At 42.2% G+C, this 16145-nt stretch overlaps 1 protein-coding gene across 1 annotated transcript in view; it reads left to right on the top strand.

Moving 5' to 3' along the window:
• hadha (hydroxyacyl-CoA dehydrogenase trifunctional multienzyme complex subunit alpha) overlaps nucleotides 1-16145 on the top strand; it is a 47874-nt gene that overhangs the window by 7526 nt on the left and 24203 nt on the right. The window contains exons 2-9 of the mRNA XM_062966677.1: nucleotides 3158-3199; nucleotides 4672-4742; nucleotides 5663-5796; nucleotides 7929-8067; nucleotides 9403-9522; nucleotides 9618-9720; nucleotides 15122-15244; nucleotides 15372-15490. Of these exons, the coding sequence (XP_062822747.1) occupies nucleotides 3158-3199; nucleotides 4672-4742; nucleotides 5663-5796; nucleotides 7929-8067; nucleotides 9403-9522; nucleotides 9618-9720; nucleotides 15122-15244; nucleotides 15372-15490 (851 nt within the window). The remainder of the gene's footprint in view (nucleotides 1-3157; nucleotides 3200-4671; nucleotides 4743-5662; nucleotides 5797-7928; nucleotides 8068-9402; nucleotides 9523-9617; nucleotides 9721-15121; nucleotides 15245-15371; nucleotides 15491-16145) is intronic.

Below are 16145 nucleotides of genomic sequence, written 5' to 3'. Positions count from 1 at the left end.
CCCCAGGTGGGATTCGAACCTGGCAGCTTTCAGATCAGCAACCCAACCTTCAAGTCACGAGGCTTTTATCCCCTTGGCCACCGGAGGCTCCTCAAAAGAGGTAATAATGGGATATTATCTTGGACACAGTTTCTGCTTTTTTGGGAGTTAAACCAAAAAGCAAAAGTTGTACCCAAACATCTTTTGTTCAGCGCAACTGTGCAAAGGGACACTGTTTTGTGCCCCAGAAGAGAAATAATTACCTCTAAGTGTGCTGTGGCCAGCTGACCATTGTGTTGACTGTCCAGTTTATCACCATCCGTCTTGCCAAAGGTCTTTACAAGGGCAAGGTCTGTGTAGATAACAGAAATACATAGCCTCGGCCCAAAGGAACAGAACTCTTTTTAAGGGCCTCTCGCGGATGTGATCACTTATGGGGACCCAAGTAAAATTATTGTTTTTTAAGCCATTGATTGTTAAAGGGGACCAGTGGGGTTGTTTAACTGCCATCTGCATGCAAAGAAGCATCTCTTGCACTGAATTCATGCCAGAAGGGCTGTTTTCATAGTATTGCGTATTCAACATACTGGATTTCAATTTGATAGCAGACCACTTCATGGCTATCGGAAGCACCGGAAGCTTATGCTGACGCCCCAGCACAGGGGTGGGCAATGGTGGCGAATTGCGAAATGACCAGAAATTAGGGGGAGAGAAGTATCAGGAAGACCATTTCTAAAGGAGATGCTGCTAGATTCCCAGGCAGCAGCGTATTCCACTGTCAAACAATTCTAGCCTTCAGGAAGTTTTTCCTAACATTTCAGGGAAGTCGCTTTTCCTGCAGTTTAGAATCCATTGCTCCATTGTGCTCTAGTCTCCAGAGCAGCAGAAAACAACTTTTCCACCTCCACAATGGTACATAGAATCAGAATCATAGTATAGTAGAGTTGGAAGAGACCTCATGGGCCATCCAGTCCAACCCCGTTCTGCCAAGAAGCAGGAGATCACATTCAAAGCGATTTCGGATATTATAAACATGGCTCTCATGTCTGCTTCTTTCAGCCTTCTCTTCTCCAAACTCAACATCCTCCACTCCCTAAACCGCTTCTCATAAAGCTTGGCTTCCAAAACTTTGACCATTTTGGTTTCCCATCTCTAGACACGTTCCAGTCTGTCCATCTCCTCTAATTGTGTTGCCCAAAACTAGACACAGAAAGTTCTCACCAAAGGAAAATGGAGTGGAACTATCACTTCCCTTGTTCTACGCCCTAGACTCCTATGGATGCAGCCTGGAATTGCATTGGCTTTTTCAGCTGCTGCATCATACTGTTGCCTCAAGTACAGTTTGTGGTTTCTTCAGATGCCTAGATCCCATTTGCATGGACTGTTTTCAAGCCTGGTGTTATGCCATCTTACAGCTGTGCATTTCATTTTTTTCTCCCTGTTGAAAAGTCTTTTTGTGAGTCTTGACCAATCAGCTGTCATCTGTGAAGATGAATTTGAATCCTGTTCCTGTCCTCGGGAATATTGGCTCTCCCCCCCCCCCCCCCCATTTGGGTCATCTGTAGATTTGATCATCTTGCCTTCTCTTCCATTGATCAAATAATTGATACGGATAAATAGCCCTGAAAGTCCAGAACAGTACCCCTTGTGGCTTCTCACATTAGAGCATTGCTCCTTTTGCAGGTTTCCAGGAGAGGCTATGTGTTGTGACTCAGCAGCAGTTCCAGAGTGAAGATGAATAAGGGGATTTTGGATTACAGATGCAGATGTCAGATGATGGGATTCATGATGACTTTCAGGATGATGCTGTGGGGAATTATGGAATTCAGACACAGGCTGGTTCAGAAGTACAGCCTGTTGATGAGTTCCAAATGCAGCCTGTCACGGATGTCTCAGGTTCAGGTGCAAGATAATGGTAATGAGGAGTTTGGCCTTGATGGTCAGGGCAAGTCTGAAGACCCATTGCTCTCTCGGGCTGATCGTTTACAATGGAAAGGAATGCCACAGTGAAGTCTTAGATTAGCTGGGAAAAGGAGGCCAGTGAAGGGAAAAAGAATGCATTTTTGGGTTGCTTTTAAGACAGTGTGTTGAGGGGCAAATCTTTGTCAAAGCAAATTCTCACTTCATCTGGGTGGATGGTCTATGTCTTCATGCTACTTCTGCTTTGGATATACTCTTGTTCGTGAATCCTTGTAACCTTTGGATTTGTGTATCTTGGGAATGGAGTATTGCCTCTTGTCTATGGATTATTGGATTTACTTACTCTATTTTGCAACTACCTTTGGAACTATATTTTTGCCTGCTTTGATATTATATATATATATTCTGCTTTTACTCAATAAAATTACAAAAGACTATCTACTGTGTGCTGCCTGGTGTCTACAGCAAGGTGAACTAGTCTGAGGTGCGACACCATGTTTCCTCCTTTAGCCATAAAGAGGACAGTTAAGAGGGACAGTGAGTCACAAAAGATGGCCTTGCAAGACCATGCTTTGCTCCCCGCAGAACTAGAATGCTGCCCAGCCTGACACAACCTAAGGCATCAGGTGCTCAACTATTGTAGTATTTTTTGACAGAAGAAGGAGGCCTTTGCTTTGTAGCCAGCATTGCAAAACTTATGGTTGATAGGCATCTGGTGTGTCTCCCAGGAGCTTCAGTGTTTGTCCTGGGGACTTTTGTGGTTTTTAAAAATTATATTTGTAATTGGTTATATAAGTAAAATTTTACGTTGTCACAGTCACCTCTACAAACAATTTTTCCCAGTTCTCCTTAGGATGTCCATTCAAATATTTAATTCTCCTTTCAGTAATATAATCTTGGAACATATAATCTAATATAATCTAATATATATTATCTTGTATAAGGTCTGGTGGATGAATGGCATAAGCACTTTGCATTGTTTTAAACTTTGTATATTGTATTTTATGACTGTTTTGATTGTTTTAACTGTTTTAACATTTTAGTTCATTGTATAAAAGTGTAACGGCATCAATTGCCACTTGTAAGCCGCCCTGAGTCCCCTCGGATGAGAAGGGCGGGGGTATAAATAATTAAAATAAATAAATAAGTTTTCATGCAATTTTTAAAGTTCCCATTTACTGTGCTTTTTCCAACCTAAGGCTGCCATTGCTTCGACATTTGTGCTTTTGTGTGCTAACTCCTGAAATCTGTCTTTTAGGCTATGCCTGCCGGAACCTCAGCACCTCCGCCCCTCTCAAATGTAAGTGGAAATACACAATTTGGGTTTTTTGGCTGAGATAATAATAGGCATAGCCTTCTGATTTAAAGACATTAGACAGAGCAGGCAAAGGGTGAATGGCTTTACTTTGTTTGGGGAGGGGGAAAACAAATATGTGAAAGGCAGGAGGATGTTGGTCCTCTAAGAGTGAACTATAGGCACATTTCTTTTAAAAAGAAAGCAAGAAAGCAAGTATGAAAATAGAGCTGCTGCAAGAAAAAGAAGGAAATGTACAGCAACGGTCCCCAGCCTGTTCCCTTTCTGACGAGGTTGGCTATCACTCCCATTATCCCCAGACAATGTGCCCATTGATGATGGGCCTCCAGTCTAATGTATCTGGGGGAAATAACCTCACAGTCTGGGAAAGCAGAAAGGTATGGGTGCCACCTGGTACATCATGTATGATGTGTATGATGCCACAAGAAAGTGCATGTATATTGTTGTTTTGAACTCTTTATTTTATGATGTTTTATACTTCTTATAGATGTATTGTTGTTTACATGATTTTAATATGTTGTAAGCTGCTTTTGGGGCCCCTGGTGACACAGTGTGTTAAAGCGCTGAGCTGCTGAACTTGCGGACCAAAAGGTCCCAGGTTCAAATCCCGGGAGCGGAATAAGCGCCAGCCGTTAGCCCCAGCTCCTGCCAACCTAGCAGTTTGAAAACATGCCAATGTGAGTAGATCAATAGGTACCGCTCCGGCGGGAAGGTAACGGCATTCCATGCAGTCATGCCAGTGGCCACGTGGTCTAGGAGGTGTCTATGGACAATGCCGGCTCTTGGGCTTAGAAATGGAGATGAGCACCAACCCCCAGAGTTGGTCACGACTGGACTTAACATCAGGGGAAAACCTTTACCTTTACCTAAGCCGCTTTAGGTCCCATGAGGGAGAAAAGCAGGATATAAATAAAGATTTATCATTATTATTATTATTATTATTATTATTATTATTATTATTATTATTGACACAGTGACATGGTATGACCCAGCAAACAAGATAGATATGCTGGATTTCATATCACAAAATTATTATTATTATTATTATTATTATTATTATTATTATTATTATTATTTTATTATGACACAGCAAACAAGATAGATATGCTGGATTTCATATCACAAAATCACAAGTCGAACACTTCCCAAGTGTCTAGGACTGTGTGATGTATTTTCGGATAATGCGCGCAGATCCCAGCAGGGTGGCCTTTTGCAGCTGGCAGATTGTAATTTTGTCAATGTCTATTGTTTCCAAATGCCGGCTGAGATCTTTTGGCATGGCACCCAATGTGCCCATCACCACCGGGACCACATTATTATTATTATTATTATCTGTTCATCCCCTTTTGAATCCTGATGAAATGGTTTCACCGAGGACCCAGCCTATACTTTTCTTGCATACTCCCAGCTGTTCCTATAAGCTTTGTAGGAATCCTAACTGGCGTCTCTCCCTGCAGCTCGGACGCATGTCAACTATGACGTCAAAGGCGACATTGCAGTTGTGCGGTTTAACTCTCCAAACTCCAAGGTAGGTTTCTTCCATTGTGGGCAGGATTGGTTTTGTGGGTGGAAAGCTCTCCCAGATGGCAAAGGAGTCTTGAGTCTGGGGCAGTTTGATATGAGAAAGGTTCATAGGACTGGGGAGGGGGTGGGGGGTACATGGGATCCTGGAGTTGGACGAGAACTTAAGGTCTATCAAGTCTGATAGCTTCTGTCAGGTGTGAAGACACTGTTGGAGTATGGTTGTATTTTGTATGAAATGTAAATCAAGTGTTTACTGCTGATGAGCAGGAGTGTGTATTTTTCAGTGATTAAATGGTTAACAGCAGGCTAGTTTTGACTGACAGGCTGTTGTGATTGCTATGACCTATCAGGCATGACTTCCGGCCTTTGGGGGAACTTCCTCTGGACAGAGGAATGTGTTGTTTATCTTATCTGTGGTGTTCGGCTTGAGCTCTCGCTGAAGATGGACTATGAATGCTATGCTCTGAAGCTGAGAAATGCAAACTGTAAATAGACATGAAAATAAAGTTAATCAACAGTTGGGCTTCGCCTGCTGGAGTATTTCTTGACCAGTGCTGATTCCCCACATGGGAATACAGTCTGGAGAAGGAGGTGAGACCGGGATGATGAATTTTGGAATTCACTCTGCACCCCATCATCCTCGTGACACACCATCCAAGCCCTCCCAACAGAGGACAATCCAGGCTCTGTTTAAGAATCTCCAGGAAAGGAGACACTATTAAACCCCCCTGAGGCTATTAGGAATGGTGGGAGTTGAAGTCCAAAACACCTGGAGGGCCCAAGTTGGCCCATGCCTGCCTTATCGCATTCTCTGAGCTCCATAGCAGTGGTTTCTGAGCAAAAGTAGCTTCCTAAGAACCCAGGAATGCTGCCCTTCTGATTATGTCTGTGGTCCATATTGGCTTCAGTTTGCCTCTCTTCCAGGTGAACACACTCTCCAAGCAACTGCAAGCCGAATTCACAGAAGTCATGAACGAAATCTGGGCCAACGATGCCGTCAGCAGCGCCGTCCTCATCTCCGGAAAGCCGGGCTGCTTCATCGCTGGGGCCGACATCAAGTAGGTTTTGTCGCAGCTATCAAACTGGGGTTCCAAACATTCAACCCCTTCTGCGGAAGCTGCACCCTTCATCCAAGGAGAAAACCCCAAAACAAACTGTCTTTTAGTAAAGAAAGATTTATATGAAAATACAGTAGAGTCTCACTTATCCAAGCTAAACGGGCCGGCAGAAGCTTGGATAAGCAAATATCTTGGATAATAAGGAGGGATTAAGGAAAAGCCTATTAAACATCAAATTAGGTTATGTTTTTACAAATTAATAATAATAATAATAAAACTTTATTTATACCCTGCCACCATCTCCCCAACGGGGACTCAGGGCGGCTTACATGGGGCCATGCCCAGGACAATACAATATAGCAAAATATAAAAACAACATATCATAATACAATTAAACAATACAATAAATAATCATGTACAGTACAACACAAAATCAAAAAAGCAATATTAAGCATCAAAACATCATGTTATGCAACAAATTTGACAGAAAAAGTAGTTCAATACGCAGGAATGTTATGTTGTAATTACTGTATTTACGAATTTAGCACAAAATACCACAATATATTGAAAACATTGACTACAAAAATGGCTTGGATAATCCAGAGGCTTGGATAAGTGAGACTCTACTGCAGGGGTCCCCAAACTTTTTAAACAGGGGGCCAGTTCACGATCCTTTGGACCGTTGGAGGGCTGGACCGTTGGAGCAACAACAACAACAACAATAATAATAAAAAGAGGGTTGGAAGAGACCCTTTGGGCCATTGAGTCCAATCCTCTTCTGCCTTTGTGCACCCAAAGCACAAGCAAAGCACCCCTGACAGATGGCCACCTAGCCTCAATGTTAATAATAATAATAATAATAAGATTGTAAGAGAAGAAGAGACTGCTTGGGTCATTTAGTCCAACCCCCTTCTGCCCTTGTGCCATGGGGGCCGGATAAATAGCTTTGATGGGCCGCATCCGGGCCCCGGGCTTTAGTTTGGGGACCCCTGCTCTACTGTATATACAAACACAACAGTCCTTGGCTTTTATCAGCTGCTTTCAAATGGCGAAACAAAATGTTCTTATCTTCGAGCTTTCAAGCTCCAACCTTTCAAACTCTCTGGTTTCCAGACTCTCTGTCTTCAAACTTTCTTCGGCTCCACTCCAACAGCTTTCCAACAGCAACACCATCATCGTCACCATCACCATCACTAACTCAAGATTTACTCACTCTCTATTAATAGCACTCATTCTTTAGCAGGTGTCTTGATTGCTGCTGGTCATACGTGGATAGGACATGATTCTTACAAACACTTATCCATTTTCACATAAGAAATTTATTTATTTATTTATTTACAGTATTTATATTCGGCCCTTCTTTCTCACCCCGAAGGGGACTCAGGGCGGATTACAATGAACACATATATGGCAAACATTCAATGCCAACAGACAAACAACATACATTAGACAGACTCAGAGGCATTTTTTAACATTTTTCCAGCTTCACGATTCCGGCCACAGGGGGAGCTGTTGCTTCACCGTCCAGAAGTGGCTGTACTTCCTCATTCCTTTCCTCGTGTTTTGCTGGCAGTTTTATGGTGTTGTAAAGTGTTGTAAATTAGCCTTCCGCATAAAGTGTCCCTAAATTTCCCTAATTGACAGGTGCAACTGTCTTTCGGGGCTGCATAGGTCAACAGCAAGTCGGGGCTATTAATGGTCAGAGGCTTAACCCGACACGGGCTTCAAACTCATGACCTCTCAGTCAGTAGTGATTTATAGCAGCTGGTTACTAGCCAGCTGCGCCACAGCCCAGCCCGGAAATGACCTAAATAATGTAAAACTCTGACAGGTTTGCCCAAGGAGGATGGCGCGGGTTAGAGAAGCAAGCAGGGGCCTTTTGTGGGATTGGGCAGCCCATCTTTGGGGAGTGGGTTTTGCCCAGTCCTCTCCGGCCAGCCTTTCTTCCAATGCGCTCATTGCCCATACATGCCTTTAAGTCAGCAGTCATGGATGATGAAGATTCTCTGGAGGAGAAGCCTTCACCCACCACCCTCCGTGGGTCTTGCAGCCTCAGGGGAGTCAACCCTCCCATTTGATACAGCCGTCCTTCCACATTTGCTGTTCTCAGTTATTCTCCTTTCTGCTTGCAGCATGATTGAGGCCTGCAAATCGAGTGAAGAAATCACCCAGCTCTCTCAGGAGGGGCAGAAGATGATGGACAAGCTGGAGAAGTCCCCCAAGCCCATTGTGGCCGCCATCAGTGGCTCCTGCCTGGGAGGGGGCCTGGAGGTAAGGCCCAAGGGGAGGGTCCCAGGAAAGGGCTGTGGAGGGGAGGGTCTGGGGGAAAGAAGGGGCCATGCCTGCCATAGATGTGGGTGAAATGTCAGGAGAGAATGCTTCTGGCACATGGCCATACAGCCCGGAAAACTCACAGCAACCCAATAATAATTGTTTGTTTGTTTGTTACCCACCTCTCTTGAGGTGACGCACGACACAGTCCAAACATATTGCCATAAAATACATACATTAAAATCCCAGCACAAAGTTCATATATTAAAATGCATAGTACAGTAGAGTCTCGCTTATCCAACCTTCACTTATCCCAAATTGTATTATCCAACGCAGTCTACTTTCACAGGACTGAACTTATTATGGATTTAACTTCCAATAGTGTTGTTACTGTAAGTTCATTTTATGCAATTCTACCTTTATTTGTAGTCCATTTTTAATAGCCAGTGTTTTTGTAGTCAGTGTTTTCAATAAACACTGGCGCTAAATTTGTAAATACAGTAGAGTCTCACTTATCCAAGCCTCGCTTATCTAAACCATTTTTGTAGTCAATATTTTCAATACATTGTGATATTTTGGTGCTAAATTCGTAAATACAGTAATTACAACATAACATTACTGCGTATTGAACTACTTTTTCTGTCAAATTTGTTGTATAATATGATGTTTTGGTGCTTAATTTGTAAAATCATAACCTAATTTGATGTTTAATAGGCTTTTCCTTAATCCCTCCTTATTATCCAAGATATTTGCTTATCCAAGCTTCTGCCGGCCCGTTTAGCTTGGATAAGTGAGACTCTACTGTACAGTAATTCCTACATAACATTACCATGTATTGAACTTCTTTTTCCTGTCAATTTGTTGTAAAACAGGATGTTTTGGTGCTTAATTTGTAAAATCATAACATAATTTGACATTTAATAGACTTTTCCTTAATCCCTCCTTATTATCCAACATTTTCACTTATCCAACATTCTGCTGCTGGTGCATTTATGTACTCAACCGTACAAGGATTTTTTTTCGTGTCAGGAGCATCTTGAGAAACTTCAAGTTGCTTCTGATGTGGGAGAATTGGCCGTCTGCAAGGACGTTGCCTAGGGGACTCCCAGATGTTTTACCATCCTGTGGGAAGCTCCTCATGCCCCGGCATGCCAAGCTGGAGCTGACAGACAGGAACTCACCACACTCCCTGGATTTGAACTGACGACCTTTCAGTCACAAGAGGTTAACTTGTTGCACCATCATGGGCTCCTAGTACAAGGATTGAAATGCAATATCAATACACAATGGAAACCCCCCTCCTTTTTCCCATTCTCTGAACTTCTTTCCTTCCAGGTGGCCATTGCCTGCCAGTACAGAATTGCCACCAAAGACAAGAAGACGGTCCTGGGGACGCCGGAGGTGCTGCTGGGGCTTTTGCCGGGGGCCGGGGGCACTCAGCGCCTGCCCAAGATGGTGAGCGGAGGGCGGACCCTCACGGGGCCTGGGGAGGGGGGCGGTCAGCCCATATCTCCCTTCCCTGTACCTGATGCTGCTCTTCCTGCCCTCAGGTGGGGATCCCGGCGGCCTTTGACATGATGCTGACCGGGCGCAACATTCGGGCCGACAAAGCCAAGAAGATGGGGCTGGTGGACCAGCTGGTGGACCCTCTGGGTGAGGCAGAGGCCCTTCCTTCCACGTTTAAATATTTGAAAGGAGAAGGGGGCAAATTTAGTTTCCTGTGTTGTCGAAGGCTTTCATGGCTGGGATCACAGGGTTGTTGTATGTCTTTCGGGCTGTGTGCCCATGTTCCAGAAGTATTCTCTCCTGACGTTTCGCCCACATCTATGGCAGGCATCCTCAGAGGTTGTGAGGCATGGAGAAACTAGGCAAGGAAAGTAAATATATATCTGTGGAGAGTCCAGGGTGAGGGACCAGCATAAATGTTCCAGTTAATCACCCTAATTTGCATTGAATGGCTACATCTACTGGCTACTTTCTGCCTGGGGGCATTCTTTGTTAACTGCCCCTAGTTCCCATGTCTCAGAGTGTTGCTTCTTATTTACTGTTCTGATTTTTGAGTTTTTTAATACTGGTAGCCAGATTTGTTCATTTTCATGGTTTCCTTCTTTCTGTTGAAGTTGTTCACATGCTTGTGGATTTCATTGGCTTCTCTGTGTCGTCTGACATGATAGTTGTTGGAGTGGTCAAGCATTTCTGTGTTCTCAAATAATATCCTGTGTCCAGGCTGGTTCATCAAATGCTCTGCTATGGCTGATTTCTCTGGTTGAGTTAGTCTGCAGAGCCTTTCATGTTCTTTGACTCGTGTTTGGGCAATGCTGCTGCGTTTGGTGGTCCCTGTGTAGACTTGTCCACAGCTGCATGGTATCTTTTTTTTAAAAAAAAAACATTTTTATTGGGTTTTACATTCATAATTCATAATTCATAACAACACTACTTCCCTTTTTTCCAATATTTTTTCCCTCCCTACCACCCACACCCTCCCTCCTCAACCACAGTATGTTTATATTAATCTTGCAGATCCAGCCACAGGTAAAGTCTTTGTATTTTTTCTTTAATGTAATCGTTGGCTCCTCCATTTTTCACCCAGTTGAAGTAGTCTTTCCATCTGTTTGTAATGTCCTTTTGTTTATTCATTCTTGTTACTTGGTTAGTCATAATTCCTGTAATATCTAACAACACTTGATCATACAAATAATCATTCCAATTATTTAACGTCCATTTCGATTAGTCTCTCCATCCTCTAGCAATCACAGCATGTGCTGCTCTTATTGTTACTTTCAATAACTCTTGGCACTCAGTTTTTATACTTGGATGATCCAGCACTCCCCAAAGTAACAAATCATTATTAATTTGTATTGTTATCTGTAATAAGTCCTGGATTTTCCCTTGTATCATTAGCCAAATTTTTTTTAATTCAGAACACTCCCACCACATATGTGAATAAGTGCCCTTTTCTTTATTACAATGCCAGCACTCTGAATTCTTCCCTTTTATCATATAAGACAGTTGTTCAGGAGTTCTATACCATCTTAATACCATCTTTTTTTCTAATTCATTATATTTTTCTGTTTTTATTTTATTTATGTTCCTAATTATTTCGTCTACTTCTTGTGTGCTTAATATTTTAACCCCATTCCATTTGTTACGTATTGCTCGGATCATAAATTCCTTATCTTCTACCATTAAATTGTATATTTTTGCCACTGTTCCTTTACTTGTTTTTTTTCTTGCATTTAGCAATTTATCTACCTTCAGTTCTTCAGTGGGCTGTGCACCCTCTTTTTTTACTTTTTCCCAGATCCCTCATAATTTTAACCAATATTCTTTCCCCCCTTTTTCCAAAAGGTCTAGCCAGTTAATTATCCCTCCATCTTGTTTCCACATATCTTCCACATAGCTGCATGGTATCTGGTAGACTCCTGCAGAGGAGAGAGGATCCCTCTTGTCCTTCGCTGACCGTAGTGTTTATTGGATTTTCTTTGTGGGTCTGTAGATAGTATGCAGGTTGTGCTTCTTCATCACTTTGCCTATGCGGTCAGTGGTCCCCTTGATGTATGGTAAGAACCCCTTTCCTCTGGGTGGATCTTTGTCTTGACTCTCCTGGCTTGTTCTTGGCCTTGCAGCTCTTCCGATGTCTGTGGTGGAGTCTCCATTGGCCTGTAGAGCCCAGTTCAGGTGGTTTAGTTCATCTTGAACTTAGTTTCTGTTTCTCTGGATTAGTATTCTTTTTATCATCATCATTATTATTGCTATTGTGTCCTACCTTTGTCTCCTAATTGAGATGCAGAGCAGCTCACAACATTAAAAAAATACTGTAACTCTAAATCTACAACATGTAAATATTAAAATGTAGTGGAAGCTCCTTCTCTGGAGGCTTTTCAGCAGAGGCTGGATGGCCATCTGTCGGGGGTGCTTTGAATGCGATTTTCTTGGCAGAATGGGGTTGGCCTGGATGGCCCATGAGGTGTCTTCCAACTCTAGGATTAGATGATTCTATGAAATAGCATTAAACACACATACACATACATTTATTTTCCTCCTCTTTCATCATATTCTGCACTTTTCCTGGTCTGCAGCTCAAGGTGGCTTTCAAAAGTTAAGAGAAAATGCTTTACAATTATTATCATGCAATAAAAATACAATTAGACGCAAGACCATTAAAATAAATGAATCAAATAGGAAGGTTAGGCTACAAAAGTCTTGAGTGGCACAGAAGTGATTTACCTATTTGGACTCCCAAGGAGATAGACTATGCCCCTTAGTAGTACAGTAGAGTCTCACTTATCCAACATTCACTTATCCAACGTTCTGGATTATCCAACGCATTTTTTTATCAATGTTTTCAATACATCGTGATATTTTGGTGCTAAATTTGTAAATACAGTAATTACTACATAGCATTACTGCGTATTGAACTATTTTTTTCTGTCAAATTTGTTGTCTAACATGATGTTTTGATGCTTCATTTGTAAAATCATAATCTAACTTGATGTTTAATAGACTTTTCCTTAATCCCTCGTCATTATCCAACATATTCGCTTATCCAACATTCTGCCAGCCAGTTTATGTTGGATAAGTGAGACTCTACTATAGAAGGGACTGGTGGTGGTGGTGGTTGTTGTTGTTGTTGTTGTTGTTATTATTTTTGAGGTACAGACTGAGCATCCCTTACCTAGGATTCTGAAATATGAACTGCTCCAAAACCATCCCCAGGGACAGCCGAGATAGTGACCTCCTTTGTTTTCTGATGGTTCTGTGCACACAAGCTTTTTCATACAAAGTATTAAAATATTTATATATGAAATACAAATGAATTTCATATTTAAGCTTAGATTCATCTCCAGGATATCCCTTTGTTCATGCAGATACAAATACAGTACAGTCTCACTTATCCAACGTTCTGGATTATCCAACGCATTTTTGTAGTCAATGTTTTCAGTATATCAATGCATTGTGATATTTTGGTGCTGTATTCGTAAATACAGTAATTACTACATAGCATTAATGTGTAATGAACTACTTTTTCTGTCAAATTTGTTGTATAACATGATGTTTTGGTGCTTAATTTGTAAAATCATAACCTATTTTGATGTTCAATAGGCTTTTTCTTAATCTCTCCTTATTATCCAACATATTCGCTTATCCAACGTTCTGCCGGCCTGTTTATGTTGGATAAGTGAGACTCTACCAGTATTCTAACATCAAAAAATGCAAACTACAAATCACTTCTGGACTCAAGAGAGAGGCAACCTATATTTATGGGTGATTGAAACGTTCTCAAGTATTTTGCCACTGGGGTGTTGTTCAGTTTCTGGACTGTATGGCTGTGTTCTAGCAGCATTTTCACTGTACGTTTCGCTTGCACCTTTGATTGGATCCTCTGAAGATGTCAGCCACAGATGCAGGCAAAATGTCAGGAGAAAATGCTGCTAGAACATGGCCATACTTCCTGGGAACTGCTCAACACTCCAGTGATTCTGGCCATGAAAGCCTCCAATAGTGCATTGTTTTGCCACTGTTTGCGTGAGCTGTAGTGAAGTAGTGGTGACAAATTAAAATCTCACATGTTTTCTACCCTGATTCCCTGAAAATAAGACATCCCCTGAAAATAAGACCTAGTAGAGGTTTTGCTGAATTGCTAAATATAAGACATCCCCTGAAAGTAAGACCTAGTAAAGTTTTTGTTTGGAAGCATGCAGGATCGGTAAATGTACATACCATAGATTGTTGTACATGGAAGTAAAGGTAGTAGCAAGAAATCATAATAATATAATATTTTATTTTTGTATCCCACCTCCATCTCCCAGAAGGGACTCAGGGCAGTTTCCACAGGGACAAGCCCAACAACAACATAAATTTACATACGAACAGAAATTTAAAACAGTAATTTAAAAAGAGTATAGCAATATAATATAGAAATTCTTGAAAGGATTCACAGTTTGGTTATGCTGTTGTGTGATGACAACTACTGTACAGTAGATAATAAATTTTCATTTTTTTAAAAATTCAAACCATAAATGTGAATTCTTCTTTGTGGAAAAATAAGACATCCCTTGAAAATAAGACCTAGCGCATCTTTGGGAGAAAAAATTAATATAAAACACTGTCTTATTTTCGGGGAAACGGGGTATTGTCAAGACCCAGGCTGCAGAGCACCAATAACCATGCGCAGAGACCAGAATCTATCTAATATCTTTATTAAAGGAATATATAAAGTCAATAAAAACAGGTGAAGAATAAAGTTCAGAAGTAGACCTTTCAGGAAAGGTCAAATATAGTCCAGGAAATTAATGTCCAATATGAGATATTAGAGTCCAAAGTTATAATCCAATAACCGAAACACACACTTTGCCGAGCAAAGTGTGGGGAAATGACAAGGTCCTTTAGTCCAATAGAGCTTGACAACAAGGCTGGAGAGCAAACTAGATTCTTGGCAAACAAGGCTTGATTTGAGGCAACAAGAAGCAGGAGACGAGAACAGGGTCCGTGGCGAGGTCCGTGGCAAGGTCCGGGGAACAAGGCAGGGTTGGAACAAGAACAAGGTCCTGGAAACAAGGAACAGGAGTAGCGTAGTCCACACACGATCTCACTCCCGAAGCTGACGAATTGACTCCGCAAGGATCTCCTTGCGGGTAAACACCTATATAGGATCTTGTTTTCCCCCCAAGGAACACTTTCCCTGGGGAACAAGAAGTGAAACCCATACTGTGTCCAGATGCATAACTCCTTAAGATTTCCCAAGGGAAACAGGCTTAATCAGCTAATTGTCTGGCAGCAATTCTGGCGCTTCTGCGATTCGCCTCCCTAGCGCCTCTATCTTGATTATAATAATCCCGGCGAGAAAACGGGGGAGATTCTGCTCAAGGCTTGTTTGGCTGACTTCTTGTGGGCAAACATCTTGCAGGTGCAAGGGCTCCAATTCTGGCTGAAACAGTGGGAAACCCAAGTTTTCCTCTTCATCTGCCACAATAGTACTAGGAACGGGACTACATGGCCCATGAGTCATCACAGGTATGGCTTATGGGTGCCTTGACCCGCTTTGCACTTGCAGGTCCGGGCATCAAGAGCCCCGAGGAGCGGACGATGGAGTACCTGGAGGAGGTGGCCGTGTTTTTCGCCCGGGGCCTGGCCAACAAGACCGTCTCCCACAAGAAGGACAAGGGCCTGGTCCAGAGTGAGTGGGGGTGGCGGATGCATCCCCTGGCCCTCCTTTGCTTCGTGGGTCAAGCGTTGTGCTTGCCTGCCCCTCGGGACCCTCTCCGGATTCCCTCCCCTTGAAGCCACTCTTCCTTCCCTTGCAGGGGTGACGGACTACGTCATGGCCATCCCCTTCGTGCGCCAACAAATCTACAAAACGGTGGAGGGACGGGTCCAGAAGCAGACCAAAGGCCTCTACCCGGCACCTCTGAACATCATTGCGGTAAGGGCCTGCTTCCCGAGGGTCTTCCATCTGTATTAAAATACATTTTAGTATGTCTATTTGAGATATTTTTGCAATATTTGTGTGCTTCAGTTGTTCTGCAACCCACCTCGAGCCAAGAGGAGAGGCGGGTAAGAAATAAAAAAATAAGATTAATCATTATTATTATCTGTGGGATCTGGAAGTGATGGGTTTTCAGACTAGCATTTGCGAGGGGCTTTCATTAAAGATCTCCCCTGACCCACTTCTATTTATCACAGGACACTGAAACTGCACATATGTATTTATTTATTTATTTACAGTAGAGTCTCACTTATCCAAGCCTCACTAATCCAAGCCTCTGGATAATCCAAGCCATTTTTGTAGTCAATGTTTTCAATACATCGTGATATTTTGGTGCTAAAGTCGTAAATACAGCAATTACAACATAACATTACCGCATATTGAACTACTTTTTCTGTCAAATTTGTTGTATAACATGATGTTTTGGCTCTTAATTTGTAAAATCATAATCTAATTTGATGTTTAATAGGCTTTTCCTTAATCCTTCCTTATTATCCAAGATATTCGCTTATCCAAGCTTCTGCCAGCCCGTTTAGCTTGGATAAGTGAGACTCTACTGTATTTATTTATGTAAAGTATTTATATTCCGTTC

The sequence above is a fragment of the Anolis carolinensis genome, unplaced genomic scaffold (assembly GCF_035594765.1).
Source record: "Anolis carolinensis isolate JA03-04 unplaced genomic scaffold, rAnoCar3.1.pri scaffold_27, whole genome shotgun sequence".
NCBI lineage: Eukaryota > Metazoa > Chordata > Lepidosauria > Squamata > Dactyloidae > Anolis > Anolis carolinensis.
The sequence above is the reverse complement of the archived record's forward strand: the minus strand, read 5'-3'. Positions and strand labels throughout refer to the sequence as shown.